The 16,595-nt window shown below is 44.1% G+C and overlaps 1 protein-coding gene across 1 annotated transcript; it reads right to left on the reverse strand.

The window, feature by feature from the left end:
- Window positions 1–324: 324 nt before the first annotated feature.
- On the reverse strand, window positions 325–13,041 carry FNTA (farnesyltransferase, CAAX box, subunit alpha). Its single transcript, XM_064642062.1, has 9 exons — window positions 12,881–13,041; window positions 12,130–12,215; window positions 10,524–10,638; window positions 9,574–9,678; window positions 8,722–8,848; window positions 8,134–8,282; window positions 6,215–6,277; window positions 5,538–5,709; window positions 325–4,023 (listed from the first exon to the last, which is right to left on the reverse strand). The coding sequence occupies exons 1-9, from the start codon at window positions 13,024–13,026 to the stop codon at window positions 3,892–3,894; spliced, it is 1,095 nt and encodes a 364-aa protein (XP_064498132.1). The 5' UTR covers window positions 13,027–13,041; the 3' UTR covers window positions 325–3,891.
- Between the last annotated feature and the right edge of the window lie 3,554 nt (window positions 13,042–16,595).

Raw genomic sequence — 16,595 nt, forward strand, 5'->3', positions numbered from 1 at the left:
CTGGTTACAAAGGGTGAATAAAAACATTAAAAAAATCAGTTTTTCAGCCGTCTGAACAGAATTCCAAGAAAAAACTAAGCAGATCTTCTAGGATCCTCAAAGGATTTTTTCCTGACTGTGCAGATAAGAATTTAAGACTCCACTGAATACATCAAGTATTCAACTGAAAGTTTCCAGGTTAAGAATACTCAGTGCAAAAGACACCTCACTGTGATACAATCCAATATCCGTGAAAGGGGATATTTTATCTCTACTAGCATCTGAGAAGAACAGACTACGCACACACAGGAAGACCAAAATAAACACACTAAAAAAAATCAGACAAATGCTTTAAGTTATGTTTTTATTATAAAATTACACTTGGAGTTAGTTGCATACAATAGCTTATGCTGACAGTGTTGCACAGCTGCTCCCACGTAAGGCAACAACTGCAGAGCCTGCTTGCACTAACCATGTTACTCTATATCCACTACAGCTAAACAAACTGCAGTCATTACTGCATCTGATGAGACAGTGTTAGGAACCACAAGTGGGTAAGCCAGGACATGAGAAATTTTTTTATGCCTCAAAGAATCACAGAATAGCTTATTTTGGAAAAAACCTCTAATATCAAGTCCAACCATTAACTGAGTACTGCCAAAATAGTAGGTACAGCTTTATGTATTTTTAGGTAGGAACTAAAACCTTTACTTGGTACATTTCAATAATTAAGCCTTGATACAACCTGGGCCAAAAGATTCCTAAAATACCTGGACAACTTTATGGAACAGATCCTGAGGGAGCTGACTTGGAAAGATGCCCTTCTTGATCTGCTGCTTGTCCACAGAGTGGATCTCGTTAAAATGGAGACTGGTGGCCTCTTGGCCACAGTGACCACAAAGTGATTGAGTTTAAAATCGCTTAAAATCTCCTTGACAGGAAGAAAAGTGCCAGCAAACCCTCAACTCTGGACATGAGGAGACCAGACTTCAGGTTGCTCAGGGAATCAGTAAGTAAGGTCCCCTGGGAAAATGTTTTTGCAGGTGCTGGGGTCCATCAGTGCTGGTCACTTTTCAAACATCACCTCCTAAGGGCACAGGAGCAGCAATTCCCAAACGCTGGAAGTCAACCAGCTGAGGCAGAAGGCTGGCTCAGTGCAGCAGGGATCTTCTCTTAGAAATAAGGCAAAAGAGGAAAGTCTATGCCCAGTGGAAGCAAGGTCAAGTGACAGGGAAAGAATTCAGAGATGCTCCTTGCCACTGTAGGGAGAAAATTCATATAGCCAAAGCTCTGGGGTTGAAGGTGCCAGAAATGTGGGGGACAATAAAAAGCTTTTTCCAACACATTAATGGCAACAGGCAGTAATAGAAATATCATCAGCCTGTTACAGGATGAGCATGGTTGTATGAGTTGGGTTTCAGAAAGGGTGCTGAAAAGCACCTGGGGAGATGCAGTTCCCAAGTACTCCCACACACATGGGCAGTGAGATGCCCTTGGTGACTGGTCGAGGGAGTCACGTGTTACTTTGCACCCATATATATAAGGTGTTGTCTGACTTGAATAAAGAGGATTCGGCTGTGAACCCCCAAACTAGCCGGGTCTGTGTGGTTTGCATTATATTAATACGCTTTATCTGGCGCCCAACGCGGGGCACAACCCTGTATCGGGGATGATTAGAGACTGCCTTGTAACAAGGAGAATTACAGCAGCGTTCGAATGAGTTTGTTTTAAGAACTTGGAATGCTTTTCTCCGAAAAAAAGTCAGACATTATAAACCGAGCTAAAAGCAGGCAGAAAACGTTGTTAAACAAAGGACGTGGAATACCAGTGCAAAAAGATGGCTGGGATGTCGCGTAGCAGAGGACTGTGTGGAGCTCTGAGAATCTAAGTATTGTGCACATGAAAGATGTGGCAGAGTAAAGCTTTGAAAGGAGAAAAGCTAAAGCTACAGAGAACTCGAGGTAAGCAGCCGGCATGGAAAGTTAAAATTCAAGGGAAATGATAGAAATAACTATGCAGGATTCTGTTAAGTAGAATCCTTGGTGTCACTGCTTGAAAAAAAAATTTGGGGAGACTGCTCAAGAGAAAGCAGAGATAGAAGATGTGGACACTTTAAAAATCTCACATACAACTCACAAATCTGTCCATGGAGCAAAACTTTAAACCTCTACAAAAACCCAAACTTCGTGATTTAGAGACATAATAAAAATTCTAAGTATGCATGAATGAAGATGAATGAAGTGGCCACTTATGTATGAGTGTGAAAAGGTAGCTCATCATCATGGCTAGGCTTCATGAACGAAGATTTGGGAAGGGCTCTACCCACGTTTGTTGCAAGCACATTGGAAAAGGTTGCTACCTTGGTGCAAATGAATGAGAGAAGCTGTGTGGACATATACATATGTAGACTTGGAGATACTTATGTGCCCTGAACAAATAACACTTGCATCACGTAACACTTGCTCTCTAAGGGCCCTTTTCTTGAAATGGAGTTGAATTTCTCCTGGTTACCAATTACATGCAAGCCCTCGGGGAAGTGAAAGTCAATGTTTTACCCAGTTATGCAAAAACCCTCAGGTTAATAAAGTTGTTGTTTATCCCAAATACATCCAAACCCTTAGGAAATAAAAGTTCAAATTTATGTCAAGCAAGTTTCAAGGATAAAGGCTCAAATAAGTAAGTTTGTTGAGAGACCAAGGTGGGCAGTGAGCTGAGTCACTGTGATGCAGTGGTGATTGTTAAAGAGGGTTTACATAGTTTAAAACGTACTGTTATATGCAATGTTCTGCATTTCCTCATAATAATAAAGAAGAGGGGAGTTGGGTTTCAGGAAGGGTGCCGAACAGCGCCCAGGGAGATGTAGTTCCCAAGTACTCCCACTCACATGGGCAGTGAGATGCCCTTGGTGACTGGTCAAGGGAGTCACATGCTACTTTGAACCCATATATATAAGGTAATGTCTGATTTGAATAAAGAGGATTTGCCTGTGAACCCCCAAACTAGCTGGGTCTATGTGGTTTGTATTATATTAATATGCCTTAGATGGTCACCTCACACACAGGGACAGAGACAAGGCAGAGCTGTTTAACACATTCTCTGCCTGTGTTCAACACGCATGACAGACCAAGGGAGGTCTGCTCAGCACCCTGAGTGGGAGGACCATGACTGCCAGAATGACCAACTCCCAGTCAAACCTGAAATTGTGTGGGATCTGCTGCTCCAGCTGGATCCTTACAAATCCATTGAGCCTGATAGGCTTCATCCCAGAATCCTCAAAGAGCTGGCTGATGTCATTGCAAAACCTTTCTCAATAATTTCTGAGTGATCTTGGGGAAGCCACAACTCAACTTGAAGCTGGCAAACGTTCTTCAGCCGGGAGGAGACTGAGGGGAGAAGCCTGCAACTTTCTCATGAGGGGAAGAGGAGGGGCAGGCACTGATCTCTGCTCTGTGGTGACCAGTGACAGGACCCAAGGGAATGGCCTGAAGCTGTGCCCAGGGAGGTTTAGTTTGGATATTATAAAAAGGTTCTTCACCCAGAGGGTGGCTGGGCACTAGAACAGGCTCCCCAGGGCAGTGGTCACAGCACCAAGCCTGACAGAGTTCAAGAGGTGTTTCGATGATGGCACATGGTGTGACTCTTGGGGATGGTCCTGTGCAGAGCTAAGAGTTGGACTTGATGATCTTTGTGGGTTCCTTCCAACTCAGCATATTCTGTGATTTCTTGACTGCACCTAGAGCTATCACCAGAAGCAGCAGTGATCCAGGACTATACAGCACTCTGCACTCCTCTTTCATTGCAACATCTCCTCACCGGGGGAATACTACACAGGATTTTAAACGAGTTTATGACTCTACTTAGTATTGCTTTAGAACGGCTTGAGAGCTTAACACTGTTTTCTTCCATATTCAGTTACTGTGGCTTATCTGTCAGTGTGCTGGTCTGTTCAGTGCCTGAACTGTGCTTGCTCTTAAGGGACCTTCCAATGTATCTCCAGTATTCCTTTCGAATGGTGTCTTTTTCTTTAGCCAGAATTTCACACAACTATGAAAGAAAAATAGAGAGAATGGAGCGTTATACCAAAAGCTTACAGAATCCTTGTCTTTATAAAGTGCATGCAATATATGTTTCAGATAGTATTAGAAACACCTTTCTCAATAACAGTATTTGTTTTATTCACTGGATTTACAACTGTCGAACAATATCAAACTGATGACAACTCCAACTGGTAGTCAACCAGTCTGACACTGCACAAAAATCCCTCCAGTTCCATTACAGTCTCAACAGTTTCCTTGTGACTCCTTTCCATGCCTAGCATTTGTCATCCACCCCAGCCTATTCAGCCTATAGTATATCACAATATATTTCCTGAGAACCTTGACTGTCTTTTCGTGATCCAACAGGTGTAAACCACTTGATTCCAAACACTGGAGGATCATCCTGCTCTTGAATCTTCAGTACTCCTAATGGACAGACAGGAGAAATTCTGTTTCTGTTTTTTTCTCAGCAGATTGTCCCAAAAGGGCTCTCCAGACAAGTCAGTAACCATCTCTCATGATATGTTAAGAGTTGGTGCTATACAGACATTGCTACATGTTTGTTTGGATTTTTTTTATTTTGGTTTGGGTAAGCAGTCATGTACATCCTACTCACAGGATAGGTTTTGTATATTTTACATGGTATGAACACTGTTTCCAAAGGTTCTAGTAAATTCTCTTTTATTATGCAGATGACATTGCCTTACTCAGTGAAATGGAATCGAGAAATTAGGAGCGTGGATGCCTAAACAGAGGAAGAAATCAAATTCAGTGAAATAGTATAAAGGGGACATAAATCTAGGAGGTACAACTGCACTTAGTTACAATCTCCTCCTAGAACACAACAAAGGGGAAATGTTGAGAAAGAATAATGTTGGAACACAAAGACACCAGGCAAAACTGCAGCTCTAATTACATCAAGCTCCAGTCTGTCCCACAGTGAATGAAAAGTGTAGTAAAAATTACACTACAAACGGCACCAAGGAGTATCCAAATATGAAGCACTGGGAGATAAACAACATTGCTAGAAGTAATTTATTCTCTGCAGGAAATGGTGCCTGACATTTGTTACTGATGTCCCCAGTGCCTGCTGGCCATAAGCTAATTGTGACAGCTTTCTCAGAGAAAGCTAAGAAGGGCAAAAGGAGTTTGAGATTGTTTGGATACAGATACTCTGAGAAAAAAATCATTAACCTACAGAGAAGAGAGTGAGTTCATGCTACAGAGTTAACACTAGAAACCAATTGTTCAAACCTCTTCTTTCTTCTGCAAGCAGTATTAGAAATCTTCTTTTACTACCAGGTGAAGAAAACTTACAGTGATTCTGTAACTGGCGAGTTATTATTTAAATTCATGAGACCCTTGTGATTGTGTGGCTTTTGTGTTCAACTCTTCAGAGACCATTGGTTTTAGCAAGTCACCTGTTTTATTTATGAAAATCAACCCCATTTTGTCAGGCTGTAAAAGCAGACAGCAAGAGATGTCATCGGTGAGAAGCAAAACCAAGCCCTCAAAACATACCTCCAATGCCTTGTTCAGTGTTTCTTCCTTGTTATCACACTGGTTTTCAAGCATGTCTTCATATATGTCCACAAGGAAGGCAATCAGATAGGGTGAACTATGACTGGGCTGTAAATTCAACAGTTCCTCTAACAGATTTGGATACTTAGAAAGACCACGATCCTGCAGAATCCTAGAACAGAGGTTAATAGGCTTGACACATGATCTTGACCATGAATCTGGTGTGAATAATTGCATTTTTGTTATGACTCCTTTGCTTGGAGATCAGTTTTTGAAATCAGGGTGCAAATACACGTAAGGCAGAAGGTAAGCAGCATGCAGCACTAGGACAGCTTAATGTTGTATAAGCTAGTATAGTTCATGCTCGACTGAACAGAAGTTAGACTGAAAGCATGTTCCTTAATTCCTACTCTATGCTCTTGAACCTAGTAACATTACAGTCAAGATTTTAAAAGCAGAAGTACCTGCAGTCCTCCTACAAGAACTACAGGGTTAGAAGCCTAGTGGAAAGTTACAGAGAAATTAGGTTAATGTAGTAACACCTTGTGTCAGTATTTGCCTGCTTGCTTAAGTACACTACACTAGGATGAACAGCAACAAGTTCTCTTCAATTAAGAAGTAGGCATAAGACACCTTACAGAGATATTCTCTTTGCCTCACAGAGAAATAGACCTCACCCTTTTAAATAGTTCCAAGCACTCTCATTATGTGGCACTGCTTTGATCATCTCAAGAGTGTACCTGCAAGAAAAAGAGAACAGGTCATGAATGCAACCAATAACAATACAGTTAGAAACTACCTGGAAGTGCTCAGAAGATTCCGAATACATCCCTCTCGTCTATACTTCAGACTTTTTGCAGATCATGTCAGTTGGGTCATAGATCAAAAATGGCTCACAATATAATCATCAGAAGTCTCAGAGAGGCAGACACTGTGAAAGGTGTTTTAAAATCTGAAGTGTTCAATTTGGTGGGCGTTATACAATAATTAGCCGGTTCTCAAAATTATTAGCAATAACACTAAGAAACAACATAATATACTCTCCTGGTATGCTAAAGGAATAACTTGTGTCTTGATGCTCAGAAATGGTGAGGGGCTGAAAAAGGCCGGAGTAACTGAAGATTGGGGTGAGCTATGTTAATATGACTGCAAGTGGTATGTTCTGTACCTATTTGCAGAACCTTTTTCATGAGGCTGCACTCAAGCAAACCCATAGAAAGGCAGAGCTTGAGCTTTCAGCTCACACAGCCTTCTGCAACAGTTCTTTGAAAGCAGCAGTGAGGCAACTGCTCTAAAAGTGAAGCAAGGAAAGGCACCTCCCATATAGTCACAAAGCCGCATTTCATCTCCACCAAACAGACTTTACCTTCTGCCCTTTCCCAGCATAACCAGGCATTCCAATGATTTCCAGAGACAGCAGATACTGACAAAAAGTTACATCAGGCGTACCAGAAAAAGAATACCCCAAATCCTAACTATTTTTTAACATTCTGCAGTCACTAGGACAAAGACCAAGTTTACCAAGCATCAAGCAGCCCAGCTACAGTTCTATAATGATATCTGTGAAGTCTTAAACCTTTGACAGTCTGGTTCTTAAGATGGGATCCAATTATCTTGAACAGATCAAGGGAGGATGTCCCATCGAACCTCTCAAGAGAAGAAGTTGAAAATATCCAAGTCTAAGTCATGGAAACAGTTCAAAGTTATAAACTGGTAGAGAAGTACAACTTGCAGCAGGTTGCAAAGACAACCATGAAAGGTGGTGAGGCCTGGGATCCTCTAAAAAATGTACTAATGGACATATTCAGAAATTCAGTCTTTCTTCTGAAGAATAACTCCAAAATATTCCAGTTCCTTATTTTGATTGCTTGTCCACATTAGACAAATATCTTCTTGTAACTAATAACCCTGACCAGCAGGCTGAGATACGAAACCTATATAAAAAACCTTCTCTTACCATCATGAGTAGCAAAATACATGTCTAGAAGCCCAGTTTGCCTTCAGTTAAAAACATACCACTCAGAAACAGTGAGCTCATTTTCCTCAAAACTAGCCAACTCACAGAGGTAGCTGTCTTTGTGCCAACCACATACCCCTGAAAGCTCCTTTCTTTTTCCAGCTCCGTCAAATTCCTCACAAAAGGCAACTGCTCTTTCTACAATCCATGTCCACATTACATTTAAATCATTGTGGTCACTGTACTACTGAAACAGCAATTTAGTACAACACAAAGAGTGCCTGTCATTCCAAGCTTTCTAGGGGTAGGATACTAATGAATGGCACAACTTAAGTGGTTCCAGTGTCACGGATTTTCTGCGGGTTTTCCCACTGTAGCTAGATGATCATAAAAAGCCAAAAGTTTTGTTTGAACAAAACTTGTTTCCCAACAAGCAGGTTGGGAAAACAGATTTATGAGAGTAGCTTGCCCAGGGTAAGCAGAGCTTGCTTCAGTCTGACACTTGATCAGCTACTAATGACAGTGAACCTCAAAAGTGCATGAAAAACAGGAAACACAAGCCCATGCAGACTGTCAAAGTATTCCTTTGCTTCCATGTAATGGAGAACTCTTAATGTGAGCCTGAATAGCATAACTAACCGGACTTCTCTGTCTAGGACTGCTGGATCATCGTAGCCAGTGGTGTTGAAAATGACAAAGTGCCGTTGGTTCCAAACAGAGTTGTTTCTCACATCTTCTCTCAAAAGCTGGTCTACATATTCCAGTTCATTGTCCCATAATTTAAACTCCTATAGAAAGGGAAGGAAGAGAGAATCACAATCAGAAGTTTTTATCTTTTTAAAATTAAATACATGATCCTTGCTCCTAAGTTGTCTGAACATCAGATATAGAGACTTTCCTTGAAGAAATCAACACAAAGTTCAAATTAAAAAAATAAGGGTGCACTAAGAACATGCTACGCTATTCAGTTGCACTCAGAAGTTATTAGCTCATCATTAAATTCACACACATAACAGTAAGCAAACAACAGGGCAACTTTTTGACCTCACTTCCTAAAAGGCAAGTTCACAGCTAACCCCTACCACACACTAAAAATGCAGTTGCTTTTCCCCCTTCAGCCTTAAGAAACAAAGTGCCAAATGCAATTCAGGTTGTACTTAAGAAGCGAAACTCTACAACCTGAGCAGGTTATTTAAGGAACCAATGAGTTCTGTGGATACACAATACCTGAATAACCCACTGTCTGTGTTGCCATGCATGGTAGTTTTTGGCATCTTGGTTAAGAATGTCAGCTATGAACTCAAGCTCTTGGGATGGATCCTGCAGCCACTCCACCAACACTCGTCTGTGATGCCTGATGACAAGAGGAACAAAGCCTAAAATTTTTTTGTGAACGTGTGGTCTGTATTAAAGCAGCATATAGCAACTGTTCTGCTCAGGAAAAAACCCACTAGTTAAATATTTCAAATTAAACACACCAAAGCATGTCACTTGGCTCCGAGAAATGTATGATGTCTACTTCTATTACGGTAAATTCTACCTACACATACACATTGGCCAAACATCTCATGTTAGGCAAGTAATGTTCACCTGAAGTAACCTATTTTCACTTTTAACACTCATGGCCAAAATCTTTAGCAGAATAAAATTTTCTAGTACTACATAATTTTCGCCAGCAATATCAACATTGCCTATTCCCACTCACTTTGGAGAAACCCAACAACAAGCAAGCAAACTCCAAGACACAACATAAAAAAATACTGATTTCTATTTGCCTCTTTGTTTGCTTTTTCACAAGTCATTTTTTTCATGTCAGACTTATTTTGACAGTTTAAAAATTTAAATTAACAAGAAAACAAGATTTGTTTAGCATGTTATGAGCATAAGTTTAGAACGAATAGCTGAAGAGAACTTTGATGTGATGCAACTCCATTTAACTCCTCTGCTACTGCCACTGCAGCAGCTGCAGAATGCAGCTCTTAACAACTTTTAGGACCAATGGTCACAACTTATGGACAATTGACAAAGCAAAAGTTAATTGCAAAAATGTTACAAACTGAAAAGACTGCACGGTTTTACCAGACTTGGTAGTTCTTTGGCTGATCTTCAATGATAGCTGTAATATACTTAAGTTCCTCGTGGAGATCTTTTCCCAAAGACTGCAGGAGGACTCTCCGGAAATGCCTGTATAAAAGTCAAGCATTTGAACACTGCGACAGGACTTTCCTAAAATTCATGGAGGAGAACACAGAACCACCTTTGTTCACAGTTCTTCTAATAGATATCGAGTTAAAAATAGTGAAAAAACCAAACCAGTGCAAAAACCTAAACCACATATCTAGTTCTGTTGAAGGGCATTCAATTATTGAACAGTGAAGAACTGGAACATGACTGGTTACAACAGTTTGTTACCTAAGATTCTAGCAATGCTGTTTCAAGTTAACACGTCTACACACACTAGTCTTTTTGCCACAGAAACTACGACTTCTGTGCTTAAAATAATGTAAACTTCCTGATTTTGTGGAAGTTAGTGGAATAAAGATGTACAAGAGGCACTTGTTGGCTTTTGCGAGTTAAGAGGACCTACTCTGAATATCAGAAATTCACTGTTTATTCATTACCTATCTAAACAGTAACCTGGCAGATCTTCTAAAATTCACTATTTAGTAAGTATAAACTTATTTGCTATCATGTATTTATGCCTCTTCTTGAAGTCAGCTGAGGGCATCTTCAGCATTTTGCTAAGGCCACATTATCAGATAAGTGATATAATTTTAAACTGCAAAGTCCTTTTTGTGGCTAACCCTGATCTTGACTGATAATATCCCCAAAGCCAAAAAAACCCCACTGAATCAAAATGAGACATGGAAAATACTGAACAAAGGCTTTCTTTGGAAGCTCACCAGAAATCTACAAACTCCTCTGTGTAAACTCAACTGGTCATGCCCTTACTGGACTAATAAGATATTGAAGACATAAGAGGTAGGGAATCAAATGACCATAGAAACAATCCCAAGCTGATTACGTACCATACTGTGTAGTTTGCAGCGTTTAACTCAATGGCATCTGCTGTTAGCTTGAAAGCTCTTTCGCTCCTCTCATCCCGCTGCAGAACAGCCCGGAAGTAATCGTAGACATCTCGAACTAAACAGATAACAGCATCTTATCCAAGGCTGTGAAACAACAGCGTAGTGGGCTGACCCTGGCTGGATGCCAGGTACCCACTAAAGCCACCCTCTCACTCCCCTCTGCAACCGGACAGAGGAGAGACAAAAAAAAACGGCTAAGGATTCATCAGTTGAGATAACAGCTGGGAGAGGTCACTGACTGATCACCAGCACAGGCAAAACAGACTCAAAGTGGGGATATTAAGTGAATTTATTACTAAGAGGGTCAGAGCAAAAGAGTGAGAAGTAAAATAACCTCCACAGGAGATAGTCCTTGAACTGTTGCCACCCCTCAGGCAGCAGCTCTTCCCAAACTGCTGTCCATGGGTCACTCCTCCATGGGGTCAGTCCTTCACCAATGAGCTGTCCCAACATGGGTCCCCCACAGGGGCCACAAGTCCTACCCAGGAAAAACCTGTTCCAGTGTGGGCTTCCCTCTCCAGGGGCTGCAGGTCCCCAGCAGGACCCCACTCCCTCTTATGCCTCCCATGGGGTCACTGCCTCCTTCAGATATCCACCTGCTCCAGCATGGGCTCATCCATGGGATGTAGGGGGATCTCTGCACTCCAATGCTCCCCCATGGGCTGCAGGGGCATCTCTGCCCCACCCTGCTCTGCACCAGGGGCTGCAGGGCCTCAGCTCTGGCACCTGGAGCACCTCCTGTCCCTCCTCCTGCACTGCCCTTGGTGTCTACCTTGTTGTTCCCATCTTCTCTCTCTGCTCTTCCCTGGCTGGAATTCTTTCTGTGCCACAATCTTCTTTTCTTAAATATATTATCACAGAGGCGTTACTGTCACTCCTCCTTGGTTTGGCCTTGGCCAGCAGCAGGAAGCCCATCCTGGAGCCGGCTGGCATTGGCTCCACTGGACAGGGGAAGCTTCTGGCAGCTTCTACCAGAAGCCACCCCTGTAGCCCCCCCACCCATCAGACCCAGCCACAGAAACCCACTACAAATGGCCTGATTAGAGGGTAACGTTAATAATCCTTTGAAGTTATTTCTTGTTTTGTGTACTTGAAATATACCTCTTTAAAACAGTAGCTACATATTGCTCTGACAGCACTTTCTACTAAAACCTCTGCATGACACTATCCCACTGAAAAGCTGCAAAAATATGTTAGAAATACACCATCTGAGTAATATCCAAAACAATCATAAAAGTTCCATGCTGCCTACTCACCCTATTTCTCCAGACACAGGAGTTTCACATCTCACTTTCACTTGTGGGCTGGAAATGCCTTATGTCATAAACCACACTATCTGCTGTGTTACCTCTTAAGCCATAGAATTTTAAAGGAGTACCTTGTCTATAACCATCTCAGGTGAAGATTCACCTTCAGAGAAGCTTGGTGAAAACATCACATGCAACCACCATAACGCAATTGTAGAAAATATTATCCAAAACATGAAGTCTTGCTTTAACAACGCTATGGGCAGAAGTTTTCAGTGATGAACATATTTAAGACTTACATTTTTCACTGTAGATGATCTGAACAACAGGATTTGGCCCATCATTTTGAGGGACAGGTTCAATATCTGCCCATTCCTTCCTGTCCCTGTAAATACATGTTGTTGTCGTTTTAATGTTTCTAATTAATGCACAAAATGCTACATAAACGACAACACACACACACAAACACACACGTGTCCAGAAATACATCCTCGTTCCCAACAGCCAGTATTATTGCCACTACATTATTGGCTATAACACAGACCGTATACAAACAGGTAAGGGTGTCCCAACATCACAAGGACATGGAACTGTTGGAGCGAGTCCAGGGGAGGGCCACGAAGTTGACAAGCGGGCTGGGGCTGAAGAGAAAGATGCATGGAAACCTCACAGCAACCTTCCAGCATCTAAAAGGGGCCTACAGGGAAGCCACAGAGGGACTTCCGTCAGGAATTGTAATAGTGATGGGACAAGGAGTAAGGGGTACAGACCGAAACAACGTATATTAGGTGAGATATAGGAAGAAATTCTTTACCGTGAGGGTGGCGAGACAATAGAACAGGTTGCCCAGGGAGGTCGTGGATGCCCCAAAGCCGGGGGCGTTCAAGGCCAGGCTGGATGAGGCCTTGAGCAACCTGGTCTACCGGGAGGTGTCCCTGCCCCTCCCTCCGGCTCCCCGCTCCTCCGGCCCCCCCGCAGCTCCGCCACCCCGCGCCCCCAGCCCGTGAGGCGCCGCGAGGGTCCGCCCCGGCCCCGGGGCCGCGGCCGCACCTGTAGAGCACGTAACCGGCGTCCTCCCCGTCCTCCTCCTCCTCCAGCAGCTGCCCGAAGCCGCCCTCCGGCTCGCCGCTGCCGCCGCCCTCCGCGTCCCCCTCCGGCTGCAGCTCGGCGGCCGCCGCCCTGCCCTCCGCCGCCATGGCCGCGCCGCCGCTGCCGGGGCCCGGCTGCGCCCCGGGGCCGGGGCGGGGCGGCCGCTCGGGCCCACAGCGCCGCGCCTGGCGCGGAGGGCGGGCGGCGGGGCCGCTGCTGAGGAGCGGGGAGGGGGGGTGGGAAACGCGGACCCTGCCCTATGGAAAGCCCCGCTTTGTTTCCACACCGGGAGCTTCCGTAAGGGAGGGAAAACAGAAATGCCGCGGTTTCGGGTTCAGGCTTTCCCAGCAGGGCAAGGCCGAGGAATCTGGGCTCTGTGAAAGGAGAAACTAGAGGGGGATTTGAAACAGGCCGTTCTAAACAAGTGGGTGAAATTGGAGGGGGCAGCAGATCCAGCGGGAACTGGGGTCGTTCAGCCTGGAGAAGAGGGGGCTCGGGTGTGACCTTATCGCTCTCTACAGCTGCCTGGAAGGAGGTTGTAGTGAGGTGGGGGTCGGCCTCTCCTCCCAGGCAACCAGCGACAGGACAAGAGGCGACAAGTCTCAAGATGGACCAGAGGAGGTTTAGGTTGGACATTAGGAAAAATTTCTTCATAAAAAGGGTGATTAGGCATTGGAATGGGCTGCCCAGGGGAGGTGGTGGAGTCACCGTCCCTGGAGGTGTTTAAGGAAAGGCTGGACGTGGCACTTGGTGCCATAGTTGCCATGATGGTGTCAGGGCTCACAGGTTGGACTCGATGATCTCAGAGGTCTTCTCCAACCTAACTGATTCTGTGATCCTCTGATGTGATGTTGGTCAGCAGGACAACTGAACAGAAGACAGTCGTCAAGAAAAGCAGCTGACCCAGCGTTACGGGTTTATAATCCACAGCATGCTGAGATGCTTTAGTGTGGAGAGGATTAAAGACAGGCAGAGCATGTGCAGTACTAAGGGCTGGATTGGTCCTGCATATTCAGGGAGGTGGGAAGTGGTGGAAATGGTTCCATGTGTGGTGGAAATGGTTCAAGTCTTTAATTCTGGGGCGCTCGAGTTGAAAGGACTGTTGTGTGTGTCACATGTTTTACAGCGATTTTATGGAAAGAAGAATGGTGCCACAGCAACAATGAGGGAGTATAAATGCACGGCTGCAAATTGAAACACAAGATCCAGGACGAGGAAGAATTGGGCCTGCAGGTGGTTCTTCTGTCACAGACAGCTTTGTCTCCTTGGAAAGTCACTTGAACTCTGTGCTTTCCTTGTCTCTCTGCCTTTTTTTTTCTGCCCTATTTTAATGGTGCACTTGGGGACTTCTTTTGTTCCTGCCAGGAGGTTTCTACAGTGACTCTTCGGAGTGGATAGCGTGGTTGTTGCTTCTGGGTGTTACAGTAATATAGAGTATAGCAATATCATAATGGAGGGTAAAGACCAGAGCAATCTACGGAAAAGCTACTCTAGGTAACAGGACTATGAATAGAACAGAAAGGAAATGGACATCTCTAGAGACAGAGAGGATACCCAGCAATATCTAAGTGAAAGAAAAAAGTTCTAAAATGCAGAACACTAAAAAAAAAAGAGAGGTAAAACTAAGATGGGCATAAAAAGAAACACAAAGTATATTATAAACCTATCAGACAAAATGTGTATATATGAATGAGAGAAACCTCAAAGGCAGTAAATCCTGTTTTGTAAGAGACAGAGCAGAAAGAAAAGCTGCTGTTCCTGACCCATGGAGAGAAAAGTTGCATTGCGAGTTTGTTAGATACCAACAGCTCTCCATGGACAGAGGGCACTTGAGACACAGATCTTTAAGAAATCTGGTTTATTAGCTCAGCTGTTTGAGCAACAGTTGGGGTTTCTTTTGGTTGTGCTTCCTCCAGAACGAATATGTAACAACGTGCCCCTGCCAGTGTTTATGCTGGTATCATCTTTGCCAGCTATTTAACATTGGTTACAGACAGGCCAGATCCTGCAATAGGAGCTTATTTCCTCAGAGTGGCATAGCAGGACAAGGAAAAAAAAAAGAGCTTCTCTAATGCCAGCCACTGGATGGAGCTGGTCCAAGAATACCTTGCTCATGGCATGGGGCAGATAGCAGATAGTACAGCTATCCCACTGCCCTAAGCACTAGCTTCTGCATTTTCAGTCTGAACCTGTGGGTTGTTGGATCTGTGGACTGCTTCTAAAGGCTTGAGGGACAGTAACTGACAAAGTCAAGCCTGTTGAAGGAAGCTGAAATGTTACAAACAAGTTGTATCCTCATGAGAGCAACTTAGGAGTCTGCCAACTAAGGAAATGTGAAAGCCAAGAGTATGACTGAGTTTAAAATTACAGGCCAGACCAAAACCTAGTGGGTTCATAGCAAATCCCTTCATAAACTGTACCAGGCTTCTGATCCGTTTCCGACCACTCCATTAAATTTACTGAACTACACACTCATTGTGCCATGAAGTCTCATCAGTCCTCACAGTCCCCCTGAAAGCCTTAGTCAGGCCTGCAAAAGCAGGATTCTGCCTTTGCATGGATCTGCTTTACAAAATAACTCTTGGGGATTCTTGCTGCATGCCTCATGGCTTAGAGCCAGTGGAGATCTTCATGTTACAGGTCAAATATCTGTAACTACACTTCAAAGATAGTATTAAAACCCCACCTGAAAGCTTCTACTTAAAAATATGACTCCAGCAGCTAGAACCTTTGTGAGGAAGCAACAAATAGGACAAGAGCCGTGATGAATCACTAAACAAAGACTGGAAGAAAAGTAAATCTGCATGTCCCAGCATTGCAGTGTCAGTTGCTGGTTTTCATCTTAGGAGGAGTCTGGTAGTTCAGAGAGAAATCAGAGCTCTGTGGTGCAGTATGTGCAGCAAGAGGTGCTCAAAGGTGCTGCTGGCAAGAGTAGCTGTGGTGAAAAGGGGGACAGAGTTGGTGTGGCAGGGGTCACTGAGGGCTGGATTCAGGTTGTCTACTGGGTACACTTCTGAGCCTCTCAAGAAGACTATAGGCATTAGCCACCCAGAGTAAGGAGATGAGCTGTGTACATAACATTTGCACAGTTTTTATCAGTCATGATTTCACACTGAGGCACATCAAGCGTCCCTTCTGCCTCCTCTGGAATTCTTGTTTCTTCCACTCCCTCAGGTAATCACCCCCTTGCACCTCCCCTGCCTGCCACATCTGGTTTAAAAACTGCAGACACCTCAATTTCAAGTGTTTGTGTATAAATACGAGTACCTATGAAGAAGTGTATAGGTATCAGGTATTTCTGCATTAATACAAATGTGTAAGTATGAGACAGAAGAATTACAAAAACAAACATGTATCCACATGTACGTCCGTATCATGTGGATAAATACGGCCTCTGCCCTGGGCTGGCAGAACCAGCCTGTCAGAGTAAACATCTACAAACAGCAAACGGTGCATAAAGTGGCTCCCAGCCGCAGGGAGCCCCGAGCGGGCAGACAGGACCCTTCCCCTGGTGGGTACGCACGGCCCCGCGGGGGACGCCCTGGCAAGGCTGGAAGCAAGGCATGGTCTCAGCTGCGGGATGCGTGCCGCAGCTCCGCGCCACAGGGACGAGGGATGCGTTCCCTCGGCCAGCGCGGGCCGGCTCTCCTGGCTCTTCGGGGCTTCCCAGCTGCCA

Source organism: Pseudopipra pipra, chromosome Z (genome assembly GCF_036250125.1).
Source record: "Pseudopipra pipra isolate bDixPip1 chromosome Z, bDixPip1.hap1, whole genome shotgun sequence".
Lineage (NCBI taxonomy): Eukaryota > Metazoa > Chordata > Aves > Passeriformes > Pipridae > Pseudopipra > Pseudopipra pipra.